This window comes from Amphiprion ocellaris, chromosome 17, assembly GCF_022539595.1.
Source record: "Amphiprion ocellaris isolate individual 3 ecotype Okinawa chromosome 17, ASM2253959v1, whole genome shotgun sequence".
Classification (NCBI taxonomy): domain Eukaryota; kingdom Metazoa; phylum Chordata; class Actinopteri; family Pomacentridae; genus Amphiprion; species Amphiprion ocellaris.
In genome coordinates this window covers 16,888,537-16,916,234 of record NC_072782.1, presented here as the reverse complement: position 1 = coordinate 16,916,234, position 27,698 = coordinate 16,888,537, and the positions used below count along the sequence as shown (strand labels likewise).

General features: G+C 37.8%; 1 protein-coding gene and 1 long non-coding RNA gene across 10 annotated transcripts in view; one reads left to right on the top strand and one right to left on the bottom strand.

Annotated features, from left to right (window-relative positions):
* The first annotated feature begins 9,838 nt into the window (after positions 1-9,838).
* LOC129350965 (uncharacterized) lies at positions 9,839-18,942 on the top strand. 2 transcript variants are annotated; one of them, XR_008604567.1, is made up of 3 exons: positions 9,839-10,266; positions 10,885-11,043; positions 16,854-18,942. It is a non-coding gene; the product is annotated as an uncharacterized LOC129350965 (long non-coding RNA). The 2 variants fall into 2 exon arrangements; XR_008604566.1 differs by lacking the exon at positions 16,854-18,942 and having other exon boundaries at positions 10,885-12,479.
* A 1,001-nt stretch (positions 18,943-19,943) lies between these two features.
* LOC111565429 (electrogenic sodium bicarbonate cotransporter 1-like) overlaps positions 19,944-27,698 on the bottom strand; it is a 34,490-nt gene continuing 26,735 nt past the window's right edge. For 2 of the 8 annotated variants that reach the window (XM_035946036.2, XM_023265481.3), the window contains 8 exons: positions 26,491-26,669; positions 25,471-25,543; positions 24,564-24,632; positions 23,262-23,435; positions 23,008-23,172; positions 22,771-22,864; positions 22,391-22,464; positions 19,944-22,259 (listed from right to left, as the gene is read on the bottom strand). In XM_035946036.2, coding sequence (XP_035801929.2) covers positions 22,421-22,464; positions 22,771-22,864; positions 23,008-23,172; positions 23,262-23,435; positions 24,564-24,632; positions 25,471-25,543; positions 26,491-26,669 — 798 coding nt within the window. In that variant the 3' untranslated portion in view covers positions 19,944-22,259; positions 22,391-22,420. Of the gene's footprint in view, positions 22,260-22,386; positions 22,465-22,770; positions 22,865-23,007; positions 23,173-23,261; positions 23,436-24,563; positions 24,633-25,470; positions 25,544-26,490; positions 26,670-27,698 lie in introns of all 8 variants that reach the window. The other 6 variants (XM_035946035.2, XM_035946040.2, XM_035946037.2 and 3 more) reach the window with 5 other exon arrangements.

The window sequence follows — 27,698 nt, the reverse complement described above, 5'->3', positions numbered from 1 at the left end:
CCCAAAACATACCCTGCTTTAACATCTATTTTGCTCTAAGTGGGATTATACTTTGCAGCCTGATCACTATGCTGTTTTCAGAAGGTATTGAAACTAGTGATTGAGACCATAAACTAATTTGGAAAATGATTACTGAGATAATAAATCAAGTGAGAAGTTGAGTCATTTGCTCATATACTTCTATACAATCTGAGTTTGTTTTGCTGCCACCCCCTGCTGGTTGTTAGAGAGAAGACGGGTTTAAAACGTTTCCATGCTGGCTTTACTTTTTTTTTTTTTTTTTTTAATATATGCACTAGCGTTCAAAGGTTTGGGGTCACCCAGACACTTTCATGTTTTCCATGAAAACTCACATTTTTATTCATGTGCTAACATTATTGCACAAGGGTTTTCTAATCATCAGTTAGCTTTTCAAAACAATTAGCGAACACAATGTACCATTAGAACACAGGAGTGATGCTTTCTGGAAATGGGCCTCTGTAGGATCCAGGCCCCCACAACCCTCTACAGGACAAAGCATATATAGCTAAGGGATGGACAGAGTGATTGTATGATCACATGTTTTTCACAACCGCACAACATGTGACAACCTTGCTCTAAATACTTTTCAGTTCCACCACTTCACCATGCCTGCATATGTCTGAATGCAGTTTCAAACAGCTTTAGCCTTCATGCATACTATCATATGTGTTCTGTGTGGACTGTATGTCCTTCAGTGTAAATCTACAAAAGAGCAAGAGAAATTGTGTCTAAATCTGATCTAAATTGCACAGGAAGATCTGCTTCCTGCTGAGACTTTCACAGCAGCATTTTAAAAGTTTGAGCTGAAGTGCTGTTTTAGGGATAGTAGTGTGCATCACTCTGCTGCTGATGGGGAAAAAAGAACATGCATTAGCCTTTCAGTGTTGTCTGGAGGGATAAATGTGCAACCTTTTCTACAATTCTTCAGTGAAAGGTAGCATTTGGCAATGCTTCTAAAATGATTTTAAATGTAACTTTAAAGTGAAGTCTCTAAAACCCTACCCACTGTCTTCCCATTTGTGCACTTTGGAAAGGAATGACTTTCATTTGTATGGTAACATGAATCACAGCTTGAACACTGTGGCTGAACATAAATGTGTATTTCTGCTAGAACTTGCTGCTCTTCAAACACAAAACACATACATTATTAGTCAACAGTCTTTAAATTTTGCAAAAATGTATTTTCCGTGTGATGTGGAACATGATTGGATATACACCGCAGGTATCCAATTTTGCTTGCTGTGCACCTGCACCCTATAATAACATGTGGGACGATCTAAATGGACTCGTGACCAATTGACTTGTTTTTAGGGCCTTTCATTTTTGAATTTCATCTTCTTGTACTTCCAGCTGCTCATGTTTCATTGATTCATTTGTTTTAAAATCACAAATGCTCTAATTGATTTCCTATTTTACTGGCTTTACCTTTTAATATTTTTCTTGTCATTCTTATCCAAGTTTGCTATTTGTCTGCCCACACCTTTTATTTACTTACTTGACCACCATATAATTAAGGCCTCCAAACCTCAATGTATGCCTGAGTTTAAATAGAGGTTGAATGAATGAATGAATTAATAAATTTATATGAATGTAAATGATATATTGTCAGCTTTCTGGGAGGTTTTATTCAGTCATCCATTGCAGCCTATTTCACACACACATGGGTATTTTTTTAGCATTGTTTTGTCAGTGTGTGTTTACCTTGAGTCCACATGTAAACACAATTTCAGGTCACTGTAAATGGAGCTTTTGAAAACTGTATTTGGGGAGGTGACACGTAGAAAACAGGAATTTTGGCTTTTACAGTCAAAATGTGCTGTTGCTGTCTCGTGTACTTGAGATAACATGTCCAATGGCTGATACGGCACTATCAGCCTTGACATACTAGTAAGATAAGATAAGATAAGATAAGATAGTCCTTTATTTCTCCCCACGCCAGGGGAAATTCACATTGTTACAGCAACTTATGTAGCAATAAACATAGTAATAGTGGTAAAATAATAATAAAATAATAGTAATAATATTTACAATATGTACAGGGATGAGAAATGAGAATGGAAAAAATAAGTTTAAAAAGTGCAAAGATGTAGCAGTGCAAGAATTGCTGTGCAAATTTTATGGTTTGGGGTGGTAATGATATAGTCCAGTTTATGTTAACATCAGCCAGTGATGCTGATGTTGTAAAGTCTTATAGCAGATGGGATGAAGGACCTGCGATAGCGCTCCTTCTTGCAGGGTGGATGTCTCAGTCTGCTGCTGAAGGAGCTGCTTAAAGACCCCACAGTGTCATGCAGTGGGTGAGAGGGATTGTCCATGATGGATGTGAGCTTTGCCAGCATCCTCCTCTCACCCACCTCCTCTATGGAGTCCAGGGAACAGTCCAGGACAGAACCGGCCCTCCTGACCTTCTGTTTAGTCTCTTTCTGTCCCTTTCAGTGCTCCCTGCTCCCCAGCAGACCACTGCATAGAAAATAGCAGACGCTACCACAGAGTCATAAAATGTCCTAAGCAGAGTCCTGCACACTCCAAAGGACCTCAGTCTCCTCAGCAGGTGGAGATGACTTTGGCCCTTCTTGTAGAGGATTTCTGTATCGTGTGACCAGTCCAGTTTATTGTTGAGGTGAACACCCAGGTATTTGTATGAGTCCACCATCTCAATGTCCAGCTTTTGTTCAGTTTTCTGACTAGCCAACATGACTTTTGTGTGAGGATTATATCACCACCTGTTGTTTTGTCTCTTGACAGTGCATCAATTGATGTTTTTGCATTTTCAAGTGGAAGTGGACCTACATCCCCTTTCCCACCAGCAGTGTCACCTGACCTGCTTCTCCTCTCCAATCACGTGTTTCCACTCAGCTCATCAACCAGCTCTTTACTAGTTATCTACCAGACTGTTGTAGTGCTGGGTGCTTTAGTTTTCTAGTGTTCTGTTTTAGCTCTCCATCAGTCTTTACTTTATCTCTGCCTTGTCTTTGTATTTTGTTTGCCTTGTTTTTGTAGCCTTGTGCATTTGTCAGTAACACTCATTTGCTTGTATTCTTGGGAGTCACAAGTCATGAGCACATGAACACACACACACACACACACACACACACACACACACACACACACACACACACACACACACACACACACACACACACACACACACACACACACACACACACACACACACACACACACACACACACATATAACCTAATTAACTACTCTTTGGTCTCGCAGCAGGAAAGCCATTAGCTTGAAGCAACCATCCAGCTGGGTTCTTTCTGATGAGCATTCACATATTCTATCTGAAGGCTCCTTTCCCAGTCCAAAAACACACATCTGTGATAAAATCAAACTCAGCTGTACATTGAGCATATCTTATTTCCTGTACACGTCTTCTCTTTAGAAGAATGGAAATAATGAAATGACCAAGTACAGCTGACAGCTCACAAGTAAGAAACAAGTCACACATCTGTGACTCATGGAGGTAATGAGGTTGTTCATGCTGTTTGATGGAACATTGTCTCACTCTTCCTTATTCCTCCATTTGAATAAATCTGCATTTTAAGGTGGCCTTGCATAGTCACATGTCAGAGAAGTATCTGTTCTGATCGTCTGCTTGTAGTGGCCCAGTGATGATCAGGCAGCTTTGTCAAACATGTAGTCAAAAAATCACTTCTTGATAAGTTTTCAAGAAAAAGTCTTCAAAGTCTGATGTGAATAATGTTCATTCAATACAGAAGTTGTCAGAACAACCATAAGCAAAATCTTGAGAGTTTAACTAACTGCACAATGCGATACATCTTCTTATATACTTATACAGACTTCTCCAAAACTCTCCTCCTTCTCCTGGAAGATCACAACCCATTCTTTTTAAAAGCCAATCGGGACATCTCTATCAATTTTCAATTCAATTCAATTTTATTTATATAGCGCCAATTACAGTCAAATTGTCTCGAGATGCTTTACAGAACCCATATGCCTGAACCCCCAGAGCAAGCCAAAAGGTGACAGTGGCAAGGGTTAGAGGGGTAGAGGTAGAGGAGTAGAGATGGAGGTAGAGTGATAGAGGTAGAGGGGTAGAGATAGAGAGGTAGGGGGGGGACACAAGGACCATAAAACACACAGTTTGACACATGCATGATAAGACAGATGATACATGCAAAGTACAACTAACATGGAAACTGATTACAGTTTACTGCTATGGTGTACGGCTCTGGCATTAAATATACTACATATATAGCTGGTGGTAAATTCAAAAATATGTAGATGAGCAAATCAAGTATAGTAAGGACAATGCAGAGTAGATTGGTGGAAATGGGCAGCTGGAAGCAGTGGACTGGAGGAAGGTCAGCAGCAGCATCCCACAGGTGGAGACTAGGCCAGTTGGTGGGAGAACAACCACAGATCTGAAGCATCCAGCTCTGGGACCAGGGACACTCGGAGAAAGGACACAGAAAGAAACAGAGTGAGTGTAATACAATAATGGTATATATAGTAAATACATAGGTAGTTAGAGAAGGGCTCAGTGCATCCAGAGAGGTTCCCCAGCAGCCTAGGCCTATAGCAGCATAACTAGGGGCAAACTAAAGGGACGTCAAGAGGGGAAGTCAGTTGTGCAAATGAAAACACCAGCTCACCCCGTCAGGGTCACCCAGTCAGCCCTAACTATAAGCTTTGTCAAAAAGGAAGGTTTTAAGCCTGGTCTTAAAAATAGAGAGGGTGTCCGCCTCCCGAACCCAAACTGGGAGCTGGTTCCACAGGAGAGGTGCCTGATAACTGAAGGCTCTGCCTCCCATTCTACTTTTAGAGATTCTAGGAACAACAAGTAAGCCTGCAGTCTGAGAGCGAAGAGTTCTGCTAGGATAATATGGTACTATCAGGTCTTTAAGATATGATGGAGATTGGTTGTTAAGAGCTTTATATGTCAGAAGAAGGATTTTGAATTCTATTCTAGATTTAACAGGAAGCCAATGAAGAGAAACCAATATAGGAGAAATATGATCTCTCTTGCTAACTCCCGTCAGTACTCTGGCTGCAGCGTTTTGGATCAGCTGTAGATGTTTCAGAGAGCTATTGGGACAACCTGATAATAAGGAATTGCAGTAGTCAAGCCTAGAAGTAACAAATGCATGGACTAGTTTTTCTGCATCACTCTGAGACAGGATGTTCATGGTTTTCACAATATTTCTCAGGTGGAAAAGGAAGTCCTACAGATTTGTTTTATGTGCGAGTTAAAGGACATGTCCTGGTCAAAGATAACACCAAGGTTCCTCACAGTAGTACTGGAGGCCAATGTAATGCCATCCAGAGTAACTATATGCTTTGAAAGCAATTCTCTAAGATGTTTGGGGCCAAATACAATGACTTCAGTCTTGTCTGAATTTAGTAGTAAGAAAATATAGGTCATCCAGGTCTTTATGTCCTTAAGACAATCTTGCAGTCTAGCTAGCTAATTAGTTTCATTTGGCTTCATAGATAAATACAATTGAGTGTTGTCAGCATAACAATGGAAACCGTGCTTCCTAATAATATTGCCTAAGGGAAACATGTATAATGTGAACAGTATTTGTCCTAAGACAGAACCCTGAGGAACTCCATGATTAACCCTAGTATGCTCAGAAGAGTCATTGTTGACATGCACAAACTGGAACCTGTCTGATAAGTAGGATTTAAACCAGTCCAGTGCTGTCCCTTTAATGCCAATAGAATGTTCTAGTCGCTGTAATAAAAGTTTGTGGTCGATTGTATCGAATGCTGCACTAAGGTCCAATAAAATAAGTATAGAGACCAGTCCATTATCTGACGCTATGAGAAGGTCATTAGTAACTTTCACCAGAGCTGTTTCTGTGCTATGATGCACTCTGAAGCCTGACTGAAACTCTTCAAACAGGCTATTCCTTTGTAAATGTTCATATAATTGATTTACAACTTTTCTTTCTAGAATTTTAAAGAGAAATGGGAGGTTGGAAATTGGCCTATAGTTGGCTAAAACATCTGGATCTAGAGTGGGCTTTTTAAGTAAAGGTTTGATTACAGCAACCTTAAAAGCCTGTGGTACATAGCCTGTTACTAGAGAAAGATTAATCAGATCTAACATTGAGGAATTAATTAAAGGTAAACCCTCCTTGAACAGTATAGTTGGGATAGGATCTAAAAGACATGTTGATGGTTTGGATGTAGAAACGATTGAAATTAGTTCAGAGAGATGTATGGGAGTGAAAAATTCTAAATATCCATCTGGTCTTACAGCCAATTCTAAAGCATCTGTACTCGATGATACATCTGTGACATTTGTAGGAAGGGCCAGATTAATTTTTTCTCTAATCGTAATAATTTTATTTGTAAAGAAGCTCATGAAGTTGTTACTGCTCAAAGCTAAAGGAATACAAGGTTCAACAGAGCTCTGACTCTTTGTCAGCCTGGCTACAGTGCTGAAGAGAAACCTGGGGTTGTTTTTGTGTCATCATTGTGTTTAAATTTATTCACAACTGAGGTGTGTGATCTAATCGTGACAAGTGTTCAACTGCCTCCCTCGCTTTTCCCTTTTCTCCTTCTGCAACTATTCCTCCTCATCCTGGGATTTTTCCCGGCATCATGCTTGCTTAGGCCACCATGACCTTGATTTCAACTCACACACAAGTGCAGAGAGAAAGAGAGAGAGAGGGCTTGTGCTTCAGGCTTGCTGTGTTGTATAGGTTTTCACTGGGTTGCAGATTACACAGGATTGTTCAGTGTATATATGAAGTCAGTGTACCCATCTTTTTCCAATTTTATCATATGTTTGTGCTTTGGTCTGACTTAAACATCCCATTTAAGCATTCTGTTTTTCAGTATTGGCATTTATTCAATTTCAAAATCCCACAACATGTCCTTTAAAGCTGCACCTGACTGAAGAGTAAACTTTTGTGCACAACTGGCTGAATTTAAAACTTTTCTAACCATTACAATAGAAAGGAGTTCTTGAAGATATTCTTTTAGTCAGACAAGAAAACCCACTGCATGCTGTGTTTTTGTTTTGTTTGGTGTAAATGAAAGGTTCAGTGATATCAAGGAAGAAATGTAAAACATGTGAAGCTTTAATCAGTGTCCACTGTGACTTTGTGGGACAGTTTGGACTTGTAGGTCATTCATACACTACTGTTCAATAGTTTGGGGTCACTTAGAAATGTTGTTACTGTTGAAAGAAAAGCAGTTTTTTTTCAATGAAGACAACATTAAATTAATCAGAAATACAATCTAGACATTGTGAATGTGCAAAATGACTTTACTAGCTGGAAACAGCTAATTTTTAATGGAATATCTACATAGAGGTACAGAGGTCCATTTCCAGAAACCATCACTCCTGTGTTCTAATGCTACATTGTGTTAGCTAATGGTGTTGAAAGGCTAATTGATGATTAGAAAACACATGAATATAAGTGTGAGTTTTCATGGAAAACATGAAACTGTCTGGGTGACCCCAAACTTTTGCACGGTCAGTGTACATGGTCAACCTGCCTTCTGTACAGGTGAACGTTCTGGGTGCTGACAATTTTAGAGTTTGTTACTGTTTAATTAGATTTTCAAATACATGAATTTCATCATGACTGACAATGAGGCTATAACCATTGTCTAATATAAATAGACAGTAATGGAAGTCATGGAAAGTTACATGTATTCTGTTTAGTCTTGCAATTATTATTGTTCATTATTGTTTTAGAGGGTTGCATACATTATAATTACCGTGTATATTTATAAGCTGAATTTTTTAAGCTCAAATATCTGTAAATAACAAAATGCATCCTGAGACATTTTTGTAAACAAATGTAGTACATGCAATGAAGAAGCTACCTCGCACTACCGTGATTAAACTCTTGTGCAATTATGCTCGCACATTAATAAATTATTGTGCCAAAAAGTGACTCTTGATAGGACAGCATGTTTTTCCATTCATTGCTCCTTATTTTTACAAGACCCCTTCTGGTGAAAATTAAGTTTCTTACCTCGTTAACGTGTCCATGTGGTGTTTTTTGTATGCCACAAATGCCTGGTACAACATATTGGCAGAGTTGCAGTAGAGAATTTTTAGAATAGCTTCAATAACATCAATGTTTACTGACTCACTGTCATAAGGCTGTTATTCACTCTCTAATATAAAGCTTTTATTAGGCAAATGAAAAAAATCAACTTTTTTTCTGGAGCTTGTCAGCTTTTCTTATCTTAATGTGGCCCATTAATGAGGACAAAGAGCCTTATATTAAAGTGTTCTTAACCCTAGAGCCCAAGGTTGTTCACTTTGGCCCTGCAGTTTTGCAGCTGTTACTGATTACATTTGAAGATATTTTTTTATGTGTGGATATTTTACAATCTAGCCTAGGGCTTAATGGATTCATCAAACTAGTAATTTTAGATTCAGGAGCAAAAAGTATAATATTTCTCTGTGACATCTAGCTGGGTAAATGAATCAAGGAGCATAAATGCAAGTAACGAAGAAAGAGTTGCAAATATGAACAGAACTTAAGTATATTACCCAATTAATTTCCACAACTACATACGGATGTGAGTTAAGTCGAACATTATAATTGCAGAAAATATTGGTTACAGCTCGGCTTTCCGCTATATTTAACGCAATACTAAATTGTTGACTGAAGTCCCATCCTTCATTATATAAGCGCTCCCTGACAACTATCTGTACACTGTGGATCCTGATGTTTAACATCAGGTTGCTTTCATGAGCATTAGAACAGCAAAATATTAATTAGCAGTGACAGGAAGAGCATAACAAGTGGCAGAAAATCTAATTAAATTATACAGCAAATAGAAATTTATTTCAATGGGTGTGATACTGCTAATAAATCAATAGCTGAACTGGCTGGCAAAGTGAAAGACATTTAATTAAAATGTCTTCAAAAAAAACAAGAAAAACAACTAACAGCATGGCCTTGTTAACTGCCAATAATGCCCAGTGGGAGCTCACGCTAATGGCTCCTCTCAACTGAGAAATGACACAGTGAGCAAAATCTGGCGAAGCAATCACAGGACACTGTTATAAACCTTGGAGACCATGTCATGGGAGGGATGGACTGTCTGTGTTGAGACCCAGCAGGTGTACTGTTGGTTTATTACAATGACAGCTGTGAGAACACTGTAAAACCAAACCTGTCTAATATACCCAATAACACTGATGTAACAATATGCGTTAAATTTATTGGGGTAAATTTCTCCACAAGTAAAAAGTACCAACATTCAACAGATGTCACTTTAAAATGAATAAGTTCAAGTTTATGGCATTAGTTAATTTTTCTGAACTTTCTGAATCAGTTATTAATCATTTTCAGAAATCTAACCAGACATTTTTAACAGCTCTCTGGGTAGGACTTGAATATTTGTGAGTTGTGTCAGTGTCTTCTGGACTCAGGAGAACATTCACATGTTTTCGCATGTGCTTTGGGTTGCCAGATTGTGAATAATCACTGACTCCTCTCACCTGGACCTAAGATCCCTTTATAAGCCGCTTATTAGCAGTTACAACTGCAGACTTGTCTGATTAAAACCCTTTATAAATAACTTTCTATATTTTATAACTTCAGTTGTAAAGCAAGCAAGAAACGCATGAATATTCATTAATGGATTGCGCCATTTAAAATTGCATTATTAGTAAACATAAATGGTCCCAGCTATAAATGATTTTTCACAACCTGGCAGCACATTTTGTCTGTTAATTGATCTATACAGCTTTATGTTATATTAGCCATTAACAAAGACATTAGTCACAGCCACTGTTCCCTCTAAGCTGCGCGCGTGCGCAGTTGCGCACTGCTGACACGGTCTCCGCGCACAGAAAATCTGCTGCGCACAAAAAAAAAAAAATCCAACCTAAATTGTAAATAAAATAAACACGTAACAATTCATTCTGTGCTATTTTTCAATGTGAGTCAGTGAGTGACCGGTGACTGGCTGCTGCAGCCAAAGATGCGATTCACATACGTATTTACCATAGACTGTATATAATGGTGTTTACGCAGCTAATCAACGTCAGGCGTCCTTATGTGCAGCTACCGTTGTTCTCATAGATATGAATGAGTAGATAGGACACGCCCCTTTGAGCTGCGTGCTACAGCGAGGCTAAGCTAGTGGGGGAAATGTTTCAGTGCATTCTGTTGATGTAGACGGCGTGAAAACGGAAACAACAAGTATGCCGGCTCACTGTGCTGCATACAGTTACACACTACGTCGTACGATTGAGACAAGGAAACTTGGAATGACTTTTCATAGGTAAGAACAGTTTTTGGCTCTTTTTTCATTATGAAATCTTGTTGAGAGCTTCCAGTCTATGAGAGCTAACTAGTTAGCCACTAGCAACACGCTAAGGCGATCTAGCAGCTTGACAACCAAATACCAGACGATTAATAGTAGCTGTAGTATAGTTGTACAAGCAGTAGTAGTAATACTAAAAGTACAAGCAGTAGTAGTATAAAATAGCTGTTAGAGTCATAGAAGTAGTATCAGCATTTGTAATAATATTACAAGTTGTAGTAGCAGTGCCAGTATCAGCAGCGGTAGTTACTACTACTAGCAGTAGTCGCATCACTATTACTACCACCAATACTACCAATAGTAGTTATAAAGCCTAACTCATATATATCCAGATTACCATCTATGTTCTTCCTCCAAACCCATTTTATGATTGGGATTACAGGCAGTTCTTTAGGACTGCTCTCAAATAATTGAAATGTTACTAAACAAGGTTATACTTATCAAATTAAATAGCTCTGGTCTCCAGTATATTGGCGAATTCGGTTATTTGTACTTAATTTATTAGCATGATTTCTTTTTTAATATGTTGTGTAGAGACTTACTTACTTCTCTGTCTACTTTTCTTACTCCATGTAGGTTTCCCAGAGACTATGGGTTGAGGAGGAATTGGAAGTTTGTCGGCTTAGACCTGGTGTCATTCCATCAGTGTTAAACTTCCCGGCTCATCTTGGAAGAGTATGTGCCAGAAAGACCACGACCAAGCAGCCTTGAGATCTTAGGCAGTGTCTCCCTGAGGTGGGTGTCAACAGTGTTCACAGTCAGGTCTGTGGTAATCCCATCAAAAAAGAAAACAGAAAAAAATATAGATTATAAATCAACATGTAACCAAAGCACTCTGTGTATAATGCCATAGTATAGGATGTAGTTCAGAAAATGTCAAAGTATAGTATGCTTTACTCAAGAATAACATAGTATGGCCTGTAGTTCATAGTATAGCATGTCGGCAAAAAAACCCCATAGATTATTATGTGGTTCAAAAAGCGCAAAATGATAGGATGTTGCCTAAAATTGTCATGTATGATATGTGGTTCAAAAAATGTCATAGTGCAGTATATTGTCAAAATAGTATGTAATTCAAGAAAACATCAGAGTATAATATGTCATCTAAAAAATGCCATAGAATAATAATTTCATTGCACAAGTAAAAGTATAGTAACTTTTAAAACTGTTCGAATTCTTATATGTTGCTAAAAAAACAAAAAAAAACTAAAACAAAAAAAGTCACAGTAATATGTCAATTAAAAAAGCCTATAGTATAGCGTGTCGCCCAACAAACATCATAGTATAGCATGTCGCTCTAAAAACGTCACAGTATAGCCTTTAGTCCACAGCTGTCAGTAGGTGAGGAGCAACACAAAAACAGTCCAAACGCTGGTTTCCAGAGGGTTAGACGAGAATTTATTTGAAAGAGTAAGTTTACAACAACACAACATGTGAGGGGGTTAAAAACAAATGGGTGTTAGTAAAATAAAAATAAATAAACAGAACTAAAAGTGAACTTCATGTTGACATTGATGGGCATTCCAACCAGGCACAAAGTAAAAGATAATCAATACAAAAAAAAAACTCTTCCTGTTCACCTCTTCAAGCCCAAAAACACACCGCAGTAGCATCCTAAACTAAAACTACCAATGGGTTCCCTGTTTTCCTTTGTGAACAATTCAAAGGTCCCTCTCTATCTCCCCACACATCCACCAACCACTGGAACACATCTCCAAAGTTCTGCAGGGCCAGCTCAGCTTCCCCTCAGAAGAACTGCCTCCACCTGTCAGATGAAGGAGCCTTTTGAGAGGCAGCTGGCATCGTGATTGGACTGTACTTTGGTCTGTTCCAGTCCAGCTTCAGCTCCAGAGACGACAGGCGGGACGAGTCAACGGAGGCCTGGTGGACGAAGGCATGCAGCTGAGTACAATCCAGAAAACAACAGAGGAGGAGTGCAGCAGCCCAGAGCCAGAACAAACAGAGTAGCATCATATGTCTCTTAGAAAACATCATAGTATAGCCTTTGGTATGAAAAAACGCCATCATATACATCGTATATTGTACAAATAACAAGTCAAAGGAAAGAGACATCAACTGTAGAATTGTAGTAATTGTGGGCTGACTGATTTACTGATTATCAGTATTTAATTTTTTACTGATTTACGGTAATAAATACATTTAAAAATGGCGCTACTTTGGCTCTGAACCTTTATCTACCTGTGGTCGCTCTGTCTTCTGGAGTGATTTGATTGGTTATACGTCACGAATAAAACTCCTTTAACATCTGTAAACAAAACAAAAACGTATCAACAAAGTTTTCTGTTAGAGTTTGTGTTCTTCTAAGTTTAACTTCAAGATTTTAAATACTTTCATTTACTGCAAGTGAATATCTACTCCAAATGTCTCACTAATAATCATTATCAGCCTTAAAAACCCACAAAACACCCCTCAATACTCGACTAAACTTAGTACAGTCCGGTTCCCCCTTCTATAAATCTGCTTGGAATCGTCCGCTTCCTGTTTGTCAAAGTGGCCTTCTACCTGGACAGGTTTTGTTGGAGCTCATGCAACAAACATTTTGGGTAACTGCACTTTAATATGGATGGATGACACTGAATTAGAGTCTGTTTTAATGAGACTGAGTTAAGATGTGTAGCTCTGTCATTAAATAGGAAATTATTTCTCAGAATTCACAAAGAAAAGTCTGAAATGTTTGCTAGGTTAGCGTCCCACATGTTCTTTGGCTCAGCTAAAGCTAACTCTCTCCAACTTCTGGATCTCTTGAGTTACTTGTTGTTAAAATATCTTGCTATAGATGCTGAAGCTCAGAAAGTCTGAGGTGTTTGTTCAAAATAAGCTCATTCTCAAGTCTGATCTGAACTGTCCTCTTTTGTTTGAACTTTTCCTAAACTTAGGAGTTAATGACAGAGCAGCACATCCAGACTCAGTCTCATTTATGTAGAGATTAAACTTCAGTGTCATTCATTGATGTTAAAGTGCAGTTTTTCAAATGTTTGTTGCACATGCTCCCGACCAAACCAGTCCAGGTGGAAGACGATGTGAAGAGAAAGCTCCAGAGGATGAATATCACACATTTACGTTGGAAATAAATGTCCTTTAATGAGACATTGTCATGCAAAAGTTGGATTTCCCTTTAGTGATGTTCAAATCTTTGTTGAGTGTTTTGTTGATATTGGTTTCTAAATGTTTTCTGACACTCGGCCCCAAAGATTAAAACCTTTTACGGCTCACAAGCTGCAACAATTCACACATTATCAACTATCTTTCTGACTAAACTAAGATAAAAAGTGAAAAACTGCCTGATTCCTGCATCATGAATGTAATTCTTTGTGGTTTTTATGACAGTAAACTGAATATATTTGGCTTTGACATTTTATAAACCAAAACAAGAAATGAATTACTAGAGAAAACAATCAACAGATTAATGGACAAAGAAAATGTGTTTTCCAACATATATGGCTGAATTACTCCAACATTACAAGATACATACAATTTTAATTCAATTTTATTTATATAACGCCAATTACAGGTCAAATTGTCTCAAGACGCTTTATTTTTATATTTTTTTTGTCATATTTAAAATATGACAAAATAAGAAATTTAAAGCTCTTTACTAATCCAATTTATTATTTGGTTTTTAAGAGACTAATGGACAATTAAAATAACTTCCTCCACTAAAACTAATAAACATGAGGTCAAATAGAAGGAAGAGTTTTAAATACTGCAGTCCCACGACGACAAGAATGAAGTTTGTCCAAAAAAACTGAAATCTGCTGGTGGATTCCATTAAAGTCCTAATAAATGATAATAAAGTGTGATACTAAAGGTTTGTGTTGCTAAAAATCTCAAAGTAAAGATATGAAGTTGAACATGTGGATGGAGGTTGATAAAAGTTGACCTCCCGTCATTTCTGTGGCGCCGACTCCATGGATCTTATGGATGGTGGTTAAAGACCTGCTCTTCTAGTGGTCTTCCTTCTAGTCGCTGTAAAAAGTCAGTCCATCGTGGCCGACTTCAACACCTCTTCATGACAAGTTGTTCTGCCTCGGACCTGGTGGAAACTCCAGAAACTGGGGAAAACCCGTGGAGACTCGAAGAACTGGTGGAGACTCGAAGAACTCGTGGGGCGGGGGAAGGTGTGGTGGGAGGTGGGGGTAGGTGGGGGAGTAGAGGGGGGAGGCCGCCACCCACCTCCCCGCCGACTCTCCGCCCTGACTCCACCCAGACTCCGCCTTAGCTCCACCCATGTGGTCACTTCAAGAACTACGATGCCAAAGGGACGACGAAATTATTTCTTTTCATCTGATCTGTAGCTCAGTGAGTTAAGGATTTGCCTGTGGAGCTGCAGGTCGCTGGTTCAAGACCAGACCCTTCTTAAATTTTATCAAAATCCTGACAAAGACAAAGAAAGAAAAAGGCCAGTGGTGGGTCTTGAACCTGCGACCTTCCACTTGGTAGTCTCTCTTCTTATCCCCCTGAGCTACTCGCTCAGATACTAATTCTTCTTTTTTTTGCGCATTTATCATCTATTTTTCGTCATTTTCGAATTTTTTTTTTAACTTGAGTCGCGACTCAACCGTTTTTCTCAGGGGGTTGGACTTCAGCCTTTGTGCTGGAGGGTTGAACCCTCAGTTCCAAGACTTTCCAAGCCTCCACACCTCCCGAGTCCTCAGGACCTGAGCTTTCACACAGTGTGAGGGCTGAAATTTTCGAAGTCCCACAGTAGTTCTCTGTTAGATTGAACTTTCAGACAGTCCAAGGACTGATATCTTCTAAGTTCCTGAGTAGTTCTCTGTTAGTTTGAACCTTTAGACAGTCTGAGGACTGAAGTTTTAAAAGTTTCTCAGTACTTCTCTGTTAGTTTGAACCTTTAGACAATCTGAGGACTGAAGTTTTAAAGGTTTCTTAGTACTTCTCTGTTAGTTTGAACCTTCAGACAGTCTGAGGACTGAAGTTTTAAAAGTTTCTCAGTACTTCTCTGTTAGTTTGAACCTTCAGACAGTCTGAGTACTGAAATCTTAAAAGTTTCTCAGTACTTCTCTGTTCGTTTGAACTTTCTGGTTAACAGAAGCCTTAAAACTTGTGACCATGAGTCTTGATTTCACATTTAGATCATCCATCTGAGTTCTTCTCAGACCTTCACCTGTGGGTTTTTTAGAAATCCTCAACAAACTTTGATTCTTTTCACTGAACAGTAAAGTTTGTGGAGATCAGAAGGTAACATTAGTTTAATAAATGCCTTCAACTACTAGTAGACTTTATCTGGAAATGAAATGAGTTCTTAGTAAATCTGTCCACAATCAAACCAAGAACATAGAAAGAGGAAATGTTTGAAGAAACAACTTGATGTTTTCATTTCAGACTAGAATACACTTTAAGATTTTTATCTGTTTTTGCTCTTTTTCATCGTTTTATTGTCTCTTCTATTTAATTGATCTTCTAAAGTCTAACTGGTGTCTTTTCAAAGGTTTTATCTTTAGTTTGATTCTTCTTAAATGTTTAGTTTTGCTCTTTTCTCACCTTTTATTCTGTTCTAATGTCTGATCTGATTTCGAAATGTTTTGTCTTTTTAATGTTTAACTGTTGTTTTTTTAAAATGTTTTATCGGCCTGTTTGAAAAATTTCCTTTTCTTTCCCAATGTTTAATTTTTTGATTAAATCTTTAAGGTTTTTCTTTTTAAATGTTTTACCACCTTTTAATGTTTAATTTTCTTTTTTAATGCTTCATTGTATTTTCTGTTTAATTCCTATTTAATGTTTTATTGTCTTTAAGATTTAATTTTCTAATTAAACATTTAATTTTTTAATTAAATATTTTGACTTTTAAAGGTTTAATAATCTAATTAAATGTTTTATATTTTTCAAAATGTGTAATATTCTTGTTTAATTGTGTTTTTTAAATGTTTAATTATCTAAAATATTTAATCTTTAATGTTTAATATTTTTGTTTAAAAACTTTTGTTTAATTTCATAATTACATGCTTTGTATCTTCTGTTTAATTATCTAATTAAATATTTTTTCTAATATAATTTAATTGTATTTAATGTTTAATTTTCTTTTTAAAAGTTTTATTATATTAAATGTTTTTTCCTTTGATTTAATTGCTATTTTACTGTAGTTTATTTCTTTAATCTTTTTTTTCTGTCAAGATTTTAACCCCAACCTTAAAAATGAAACAAACCCTTAAATCACAATGAAAATACTTCTGTTGTCACAATCATGAGTTAGTCAATTATTCAGTTTATCAATTCAGCTTTATTTGTTTAGCACCTTTCACACAGATTACTAAACTAAACAAGCAAAGAGAAAAAACTATGCGAAAACTATGATTAAAACTCAAAAAAAAAAAGATTTAACATGGTAATAAAATCTGTTGTGTTCAGGGGATGGAGGGAGTTTATTGAAGTCTTCTTGGGCTCACATGGGAAATCATTTAAAATCTAAACTTGATATTCAGTCTAAGGAAACTGCAGAGCGACAGAAGAACCAACAATATCTCCTGTTTTCTCCTTTAATGAGTCGACTCTTCTTGTGCTTTCAGACCAAAGAACTACAGACTCTTCACAACCTGCTCAAACTCTTGGTACAGGACTTCACCACACGGGTCAAGAAGGTTTCCGTCTCATTTCTACTCTGAAGCTCACCGTCTCCTGCTCAAACTGCTCACAAATGTTTCTGCTGCTCTAAAGTCTGGTCTCCAGAACTTCCTAAAAACTCTCAAAGTCTCTTCTGCTGCAGGTTGCTTTGTAGAACTGTTGCAGAAAACCTCACTAAACCACATGGAGGGGCCTCAAGATAGTCGTCCAAATGAAACCGTACAAAAACCAAACTAGCACAACCCAAACGCTAAAGTCTCCTGCAGCCTACCAGAGAACCTCTGAGAACAGAGAATCAGGACAGGAACTCTTACCTTCTGGACAACCAACGTTGGTTCTCAAACAAGAATACAGAATGTGTCTGACCAGAAACCTCTAAAGACTCACTACAGCCAAGATAAAGACACAACTCAGCTGCACCAAATCCACTAATCACTGCACACACTAGCACCATGTGCTAACTGTGGCTAAAGAACCACATTTACCAAGACAACTATCCAGTACAAAGCCCTAAAACACACCAAGAAACACATTAAAGATGATTTTACTGCTGGAAGCTGCAAGTCAACGCCTAAAGAACAAACTAAAGCAATGGAACCAAACCCGGTTCAGTGGTGAACAGAAGCAGAGGAAATGTTTGTCTGCAGCTAAATAAAGCAGGAAGACACTGAGCTGCTCAGGTGTTCCTGATAACACCAAGCTGCTCAGGTGTTCCTGATAACACCAAGCAGCCACCTGGACAGCCAATAGGAACACAGCTTACTGGAAGTCCAGAGGGCTGGCTTAGTGAAGGAAATTTAGTTTAAAGTTGAAGCAGAAAGTTAACAAAGAAAGTTGAAAACCACCTTCTGATACCTGAAATCTCTGAGTTTTCACACAAAGAACGCCTGAACATGTTAAACTGGTTTCATAGTAGAACCATCATTGTAAAAACGTCATAGTATGGTGTGTTGCTCAAAAAACATTAGGACCCGGCTGTCAGGGGACAAACATGTAAGAAACATGAGAACAGAGAGAACCCAACCAGTAGGTCACAGTTTATCATCCCCCAGTCATCTCCTGAAGTCCATATGGTGAGAGACATCAGTATCTGGTTGTTCATTTACCAGAGGATGCTTATAATCATGCTGATGTGGTCTGTACTCTACAGTATTTTAGTGAACCTAAGTTGTTTTTTTAAAAATGCTTTTTAGTTTTTAATAAACATTTAATAGCCTATATGTAATCAATAAATGGCCTTTGTCTATCTTAAGAAAAATTCACTCAGAACTCTCATATGTTAACAGTACTAAATAAATCAATAAATACATGCATACACACAAAAATAAGTTAATACATTAACTGTGTTAAGATTTAGATTTTAAAAAAGTTGTTTATGTTTTTGCAGAATCCAGTATTGCTCACTGGTTGGTCATTACATTTTATTAGTTTGATTTCACTGTTTAAAATGATGCCACCTCTTTTCAGACAGAACCTGTGATAATAAAACAATACAAAATTTTTAGTTCCGTGTTAATAAAGCACTTAAAGCTTTAAGTATGGCTAAATGCTTCTTTCAGAATTAAATTTATCACTCCTTAGGTGGTAGTGGCCCCAAGTTCAGTAAAGTTGGAAAGATATTCACAGATTCGGACTTCCAGCATCAATAACTCGTTAGATATAGGTTGTCAAAACATAAACGGTGCCTCTTTCCCATTGTTGCAAGGCAGACAATGTGCTACAAGCCCAGTTTTATCAAAAGTAGCTGTCTTTCAAGCTACAGGAATAACATTGGTGTCTATGGAGTGAACAGGGTCCATCTGCAATTTGCAAAACCACTGCAACAGTAAAGAGAGACAAATATTCAATAACTTCACTCTTATACATTGTAGTGTCACTAAAATCACTGCAGCCTTCAACTGGCTCCTGTTGACAAAGTGTTTTAACAGAAATGTAAATGCTGTAATTTGATTCTTTTAATAAACCATGTAACTTGAATGGATGTGATGCTGGTGTGACCACAGTGCACATGTCTGATGTTGCTCACAGTGGTCCAAGGGACGCTCAGGGAGTTTGTGTGTTTGCTCACACTCATGAAAAATTAGAGGGAACACTGGTCACAGCTGATTATAAAGGGCAACTTCTGGTCTTCAAATCATTCTAAATATGCAAATATTGCCTTATTTATTACAAATCTGCTCCTGTATTTTCAGTGTGAATCTCTATTGACACATTGTTGAGTTGTTCATCACATTTTTCTGTTTGTGTTTATTAACTCAAAAACCCTGCAGAGTGCACGTGCCTTTTTAAAAAGGATCACTACTGCCCCCTTGAGCCAACATGTAATGCTGATTTAACACCATATATATTTATGTTAGCATACAGCACATACTTGTTATCGTTACTTTAACAGTTATGAGAGCCTGTGTGCTGTGATGTGAAGCAGAGGTACAGGACTCTTTAATAAGTTGGTCCAGTAATCCTCCCTGATGTGACAATTACACCATCACTCATATCCAGTTGCTCAGACAGCAGCTGCATTATCCAGCAACATTAACCTGAGCAGTTGTCAGGGAGAAAATGTGGACGGTCTCTCTCTCGCACCAGAGAAGAAGTTAATTGTTAGACATTTTTGCCTCTTGGCAACGAAAAGAAAGTGACTCATAGTAATGAGACAATTTGTTTCATTCCAGCCGACTCAAGTTGTATGATCTTGGAAACTATGCAGCCTTCATTTCTTATCTTTGCTGTGAGACTGAACACTGACAGCAGGGTGAGGCCAGTCTGGCCAGAGTCATCTGGGAAGCGCTGTGGACTGATGAAGCTAAAATTGAGGTCTCTGGTCGTAATGAGCAGACGTGGGTGAAAAGATAAAAAAGAACAGCTTCCCTGCTGTTGGAAAATATTGCACTTTGGGCTTGTGCAGCAGCCAAGTAGCACAGGAGCACCACTATCAGAAAAATCTGGATGTAAACATCATTTGGAGCACTCAGTTATTTGAAAAACCCATCCTCGCTCTTGAAATGATTATATAAAAAAAAAAACACATCAGTCTATTTAAGAATCATTTGGACTGTTTTATTGCTCTCATGTTAGACACTACTTCATAAAAAAACACTGACATTTTCTTCCTTCAGAGTAACCTATGGTAATTTGAGCACATAAGATGCTTGTATAAAATAATTTCAGTTAGAACATCAAAAATATTCCATTAATTGTGGAATCAGAACGAGAAAGTCAAAAGGTCAAGATATACAGATCACAGCAGAGTGGAAGACAATGTGGCTTTTGTGTCAAAGCAACTTTAACAGTCTTGTGCTTCACATTTTAACAGCATATCTATGTGACTGCAAAAGCATGAATTAAAGCCCTTACTTACACTACAATTCAGAAACAGCACTGATTGTGCATGTGCTTTTCTTCAAGGAATACGTGGATATTTCAAATGATTGGGATGTATTACACTCCGATTCGCATGAGTATCAACTTAATCAGTTTTAGTTAACAGCACATACCTCAATCAGCAACAGAACCATGATCATGTAAGTAGACTAATGTAGGAAAATGAAAGACTGATGCATTTTACTGCTCATCAAACTGTCACTAAATGGTATTTAGACAATGCATTGATGCTAGTGTCTCAGTAAAATGTTGATCTTAAAGTGAAGTTGCACAAACCATTTACCCTGTACATTAAGAAGCAGTAGTTTTTCCAGGACTGGAAGTCACAACATTGTATCTCTCACAGTGATTGTTGATTTGCATTTTTAAAAAAAAAAAAAAAAAAACATAAAATATTTTTAAAATACACAAAAAGTAGTTAAAGACTGAAAATCAACAGCTTTTGAATAAGATCACATTTTAAACTCAAAACAACTCAAACAGCCTTTAAGGAATGAGTTGATGGTCAAGTGTGTGAGAACACTGAACTGCATTCAAGAGATGGGTAAAATATGTTTCCACCCAACTTCAGCATTTGAAACATCAAGGAATAGATGTGTTATCATTATGTGAAATCAAATTTAGACAACTCTAATACTTGGTTTTTGGTGATTAAATGTTTAGGTGGAATTGTCCTTTAAAACATTTCAAATTGTACATACTTATTCACATTGACTAACAAAAATACTTTATCTTAAAAGTGTTACAGAACAAAAGGAAACTGAAAGTGTAGATTCAGGGATCCTATGTAGTGCCAGTTGAAAAACAAAATAAAATCAGTGTTTGATCAAAAATCATTGCACAAACAGAAGTATTTAATATATAATGCCTGGCACCTACAGAAAATAAGAGGTAGAGCTACAAACGGGTATAATGCATCTAGAACTCCCTAAAACAGGGAAAAGACAGCCGAGTGGATACAGATCACAGAAAGTATAGCAAATTTCCACAAATTGGGGATGTTAAAGGGCAAAGCCTCACATAAAATTCAACCAACAAGGTATTTTGCTATACGTTTAAATAAATATAGTAAAAGGAAGATCAGAAAACAAAAATAGAAGTTCCAGTCTGTATGGTACTGAACCATTTACATCTTACCATAATGAAACATGGCATTCTTACGTTGCCTTCTGGATGTGTTTTTGAATAGGCAGCCTTAGAGTAAAGCCTGATAAATAGTTAATATGCCCATAAATACAACATTAAGGTCTGCCCATGACTGTGCATAGGTCACTTTTTGTAGCCCTTTTGTTCATGACAGTTAAAGAAGGAATCCCGCTTACCTCCAAACGCAGTACCTCCACTATGTTAGAATCCCGAGATTCCAGTAGTTATGACTTAAAACCTTCAAAAATAATGACTAAAAACAGTACTATGAGAAGAGAGGCCGGTTACGTTCAGTATTATTGAAATTAAAGCTATTAAAAAGTGTGAGAAGCTCCTCCTAATATGTAAAAAGTGAAATCAAAGTGGTGTATATAATATAAAATCACTGTTATTCTACAGACTTAATGTATCCTGGATCTCTTTGATGCTTGATAAATTATTAGCACACACATTATTAAGACATGGATGTCCCATAAAAACTGCATACAGATGACCTCAAGTGACCCCTTCATTTTCTGCAAGAAATCCTGCAGATGAGGAAATGGATCTTGTTTCAGCCCTCATTAAAATTCAGTACCACCAAAGTGTTTCAATGTTAAGACAAACATTTCCAGCCATTTGGATTTAAAACCTCATATGAGAAATATTAAAAAATACCATTTTGAGGTGGTATTATAGTACAAAAGAGGATGTTCTGATGTATCTTTGGATGATTCTGTCACAGATCAGTTTCAGAGCCCTTCTTCCAAAAGACACCATTATCCTCAGAGTCACGGCGTAGTCGAATCTGAGGCAAATATTTCTTCCATGAACCTCTCTCAAGACTGAAAGAAAAGAGACAGAGAGTAACATAAATGTGATGACTAATGAACTAAAATTCATACAGCATGAATTGCATTTCTTTTCAGGAAAAAATAAACCGATATGATACAAATGCCAGCTGGTACTCACTTACTCGGCCACAGTGGGAGACTCATAGTAGTGTTCAGCACGGTGAATGCGGGTTAAGGAAAGTCTGCGACTGATCTCCTGAAGGTAAAGCACAGAGAAACACTTATACAATCATCAATTTCAAATAGAGAAGCAGAAAAAAGAAAGACGGCTAGCACTGCAAAGCTGCTTTTAGGATTATTATATTAATAAAAAGCTATTATGAATAGTTCCAAGAAGCAGGTTAGAGTAGCATTATAAAACAGAAAAGCACACAGTGTTAAATTTGATAAAAGCACACAATAAGGCTACTAAGACTCGAAAAATGTGAGCAAGAAGCTTTTAAAGGGTGAAGATTGAGCAGCTCTTGGAGCTACAGAAAAGCAAATCCTGGCTAGTACTCACTATCCAAAGATTTATCCCCCAACATGGGCTCCTGTTCCATCATATCCATAGAGATTTTAATACTGGGAACATTTTCACGGTAGGGGTAGTCAGACTGTGGGAGGATGGAGGGAAAACATTAACGCACATGGATATGTTTTAAGGTGAGGATCTACTGGAGGTTGGGTAGTCAAACACAATGACACTGGACACATGAAAAGGTAGTATACAATTTGCTTGTAATATGTATTTACTTACAAATTCCATTTCACTGTCAATGCTTCCCTTCTTCTTGTTCTTCTTTTTCTTCTCATCCTCCTTCTTCTTCTTGTCCTTCTCTGGGATGATGTCGTCCAGGTAGCTGAGGTCATGTTGGGAGAACACGTAATCCATGGCCTTTCTGACGGCAACCAATGCCAAAATCTACAAACAGAGATAGACTGTCATTCTGCTTCTTGCTCAAATATCAAGCTCTGTGGATTTGTGATTTAGCTACGTCAGTCGTTTCTCACCATGACAGGGAAAATGATGGCAGCCACAGTGGACTTGAGAATCCAGAGGAGGGCCAAGCACAGGCCCTGGATGAAGGTGAAGAGATGAATACGTCTCTGGGGGACGTGTCGCAGGTAGATCAGGTCTGGCTGGTGCTTGGCAGGCATGAGGAGCAGCTGCAGGCGATCCATGAACTGACACAAGCCAACAGGGAGAAAGGTCAATAGGTCAAGAGACTGGACATCTTCCAGTCAAACCTTAAAAATGTTGATGTAGTATGGAAAAGACATTGCAGACATTTTCCTTATCATTTAAAAGGTATAACTGTGGCTTTGGCATGAGAGATCGGTGATTCAAATCCCAGTCTGGGTCCAGTGAGGACTCTTAGGCAAGATCCTTAGTGCTGCCCCGCCTAGCTACCTTGTATCGACTCTTACATGTTCGTCGCTTTGGATACGCTGTTTTTAACTTTGATTTGTTGGTAGTATTGCAAAGAAGTAATGTTTCATAGTAATATAAGTACTTTAGTGTATGCCGTAAAGGATGACCTTTTACAATTAATTTTATACTTTATCATTCCAGTGACAAACTTTTAGAGGGTTTTCTGTCTCTGTGTTCAGAGGTTATGTGTTAGCTTATTAGCACAGAGGCTAGAGGAGGCATTAAGCATCTATCTAAAGAAGATAACATCTACAGCTAAACCCTAAACTTGTCAGAATTGATCTTTTGTGTTTTTACTGCTATATAGGTGGTAGTTAGCCACAGGTAGCTTTGCATACATTGAGTCTTAGCTGCTAACTAGCCACTACATACTTTGTATATATTATTTTTAGCGGCTAGCTAGCCAGAGTAGCTTGGCATAGATTGTGTCTTAGCTAGCTAGTCATCTCTAGCTTTGTATATGTTGTGTCTTGACTGCTAGCTTGACATCTGTAGCTTTGCTTACTTTGCTAGCTAGCCACTGAAAACTTGGCAAATATGGGGTCTTAGCTGCCAGCTTGCATTTGCTTGGTGAGTTTACATTTAGGCAGTTTTTTGTCAGAGTTGGAGGGCGTATGAACAGGAAGTAGCTAGGTTAACATTAGCGTCTAATGGTCAGTATATTAAATGCAGTCTGGATGATATATATTAATATTAAATTCCCAAGAAGTGATATAAGGTGTGGAGGCTGTAAAGTTTAAAGGCAGTTTGCTGGTGCTGAGATGAATGAAGTAAATTTAACAGCTAAGGTGACGACTGCAGTTAAGTGAACCGTAATGATATTACTTATTCACTTAATAAAAAACAAGGACAACGACAATGAAGAGGCCAGGCTGACTTACCTGGACACCATTGAGTGATGCTACACCCATGTAGAGGAAGACACCATAGAGCACAGGCATGGGAATGAACTGAAAAACACAGAGCACAAGACAGGTGTTCACATCATGTATGGCTGGCTGTAGAAAACTTCAGTTTAAGAAATGAAAAAGTACAACAGTTGCTCATGAAAAGTCAAATTTAAGAGATGCATCCATGTGGTAGCATTCTCATCCAAGGAAGTAACAAGAATTTGTACTTGTGGCACCACACTGCTTAGTTAAAAATAGCCTGCAAGCAGCTTTTCTAAGAACGTTCTTATAGTGGACACTTTGCTGTGACCAGTCATTTCACTGCAATTGGTGCAGGTTTGATAAGTATGTGTTGAGTATAAGCCAAAAAGTCATGTATGAACTTTAAAGCAGTGGGAAAGAAACATGGAGTATACAGAGTAATACAGAGTAATTTAGATAGCAAACACTTAAATGTAGCCAGAAGATGACGATATGTGAAATATGAGACATTTAAGGAAGCATCAATAGTTATTATGTAAGTCACTGTAGTGTAGTAGTCAATGACAAGAAAAGTGGAGAAAGAAAACTGTATTCCCAGGTCCTGAAGCACAGTATAGAAAAGGGCCACAAGGGGGAGCATCAGTTCAAACTATCTGCACTCACTGGCTGCACATTTTTTGTTTGGCAGCTTAATGAGGGAATGGAAACTCGAGAAGGCGCTCCGCTGCAATTGGAGCTTAAGCCCTGATGAACATGCTTATTTCACATCGTATTACTTCAGCTGTGAGAGTTCCTAATCGGATAAATAAAAGACTTGAAATTATTGTAAATTTAAGAGGGGTGACAGGAGTTTGTCCTAAAAGGGGCGGACAGTAATCCATAATTCCATGAAGGAATTAAAAAGTTGGAGAACTACCTTCAGGATGGGGGCCATGAAGACAGACAGTCCTGTCAGGAGGAACACGAAGATACCAGTGACTCTTTGTTCCCTGGATTGGTGGAGGAAAAAAACAAGGACACAAAATGAAGATCCAAATCAGTACAGATGAGCAGCTGAATGCACTTTGTTGTAGTTGTCTCCATCATATGCATCTCTGCAATACGTTAAACTTGTTGGGACAGTGCAAGCTGTGGCTCTGCATCCTGGAGCTATATTTCTAATTATTGCATATGCAAAAAATAGGGTCTAAAAGGGGCAAAAGTTTTAGTTCATAACAACATTGTGCATGGTGAATTAAAATGATTGTATATCCCAGACACAGGCAGACTTTGTAATCAGAATATAATTTTTCCTGACTTCCACCTCGTTGACAAATTTGTTTCCTGTTCATTGCCATTTCTCAGTGAAGCCTTTAAAGAACAGCTGCAACTTTGTACATATTTATATCCGTATATGCAGCTCTGCATAGACTTTTCCCCTTTTTTGACTCTTTTAATGAGACTGTTCGCTCCTTTTTTAATGTTCTTCTGTTTCTTTCCTTACCGATTAAGTGAGGCTCTCTTTTTTTTCTCACTGCTGTAAAGTAATTTCTGTACACAAGTTCTTTATGTGCAATAAAGATAGGGCTCTGCTTTGCCCATTGATTTAATTAGGCTTGTTCACTTGAATACCTTTGATGTCTAAAAAGAAAAACTGCATGCAGGTGCAGTTATACATCTAATTTTCTGGCATATGCAGTTCAGTCTTTTGTGTGAGCACATACTTTTAGTACCGATTCTACACACAGCACTATGGTTCATAGTGCTGTAAACTGTTTATCTGCTTTATAAACCGCATACAAGGAGATTTATTTACACATGGCAATCCAAAATGAAAGAAATTAACTACCTGGCACAGTCAAATTTAACCTAACTCTTTTGTTCTGGACCAACATGTTATAAACTATTTCATTTTAAAGTGACATCGACTGTATGTCCATCAGTTGTCTTAACTCACCGGACACCCAGGAATTTGGGCTGCTCGCCAGGGGCTGACGTCTGGGTCTCCATTTTCAAAGAATCAATATGAGCGATGGAGATGACAGTGGCAGCCACGTACCACGGCAGGCCCATGAAGGAGCAGATTGCCATCAGGATGGCCACCCAGAACAGGTCCAAGTGATACCCAGCCCCTTTCTGATAGGAGGCACAAGGAAAGAGAGCAGGGGAATGGGAAGGTGAGTTTGTCCATATGAAAAACATTAGAGGAGATCTCATCCCTGGGAACCAATACATGAAGCTGAAGCATGCAACAACAGACAGTTGTTAAAGATTTTTCCAGGTGTCAGAAATTATCTTATGTTACAGATTCTTTGTATGACGTCAGGTTATGTGGAAGTTTTAATGCGAATGTGTTTGAAATTACACAAATATAAAGCAGTGCAAATTATTACATTTCACTATTTTAGGGCAAAAGACTAAAGGTTTTGTTTTTTATTTGTTCTTCTACACCAGTTATTCCCAGTACTAGGGAAAGACAGCATCTGGACTCTTCACCTTTGATATTTTCTTTAACTCTCTGAACCCTAAAACCCACTAGCAGGTGTTAAAGGCGTGTTGTTATTTTGTCTGTGATATTTCATCAAAATCACTTTATCCTATGTGCCTCATTTTTAAAAAATGTTCAAAAAAAACAAACAAACGTTCCTATGAACCAGATTCTGTATAACAAACAAAACTTCTGCACTCTTTGGCACAACCATTAACCCAACAGTTACTCCACTGTGACTATCAGCCATGAGACAAATTTCTGGGACTTTTTAGCCAAATTGCAGGCTGTGCATACAAAGAGGTGATAGAAGATAAGTATGGAAACAAATTCAGAATGTAAGTTGTAAAATAACTATAGAATGTAGAGCCAATTTCCAATCCAGTATTGGCATGTGGAGGCACTTGGAAAAATGTTGCAAATGTTGATTGCACCTTTTTTTTTTTTTTTTTTTTTTTTTTAGATTTTTGTCAAATAAACAATAAAAATAATACAAAAAAACTTTTTTTATTATTATTATTATTTTAAGGGCATTATAACTTAGCTATACAACACAAAATATACACAGCCATGGACAGGATCAAAAAATGCCCAGAAGCTGCTTGGGTATCAGAGGGTTAAATCCTGTTTATGGTCCTTTATTTTTCTGTAGAGTTTTATCGGTGAATGTTTTTATT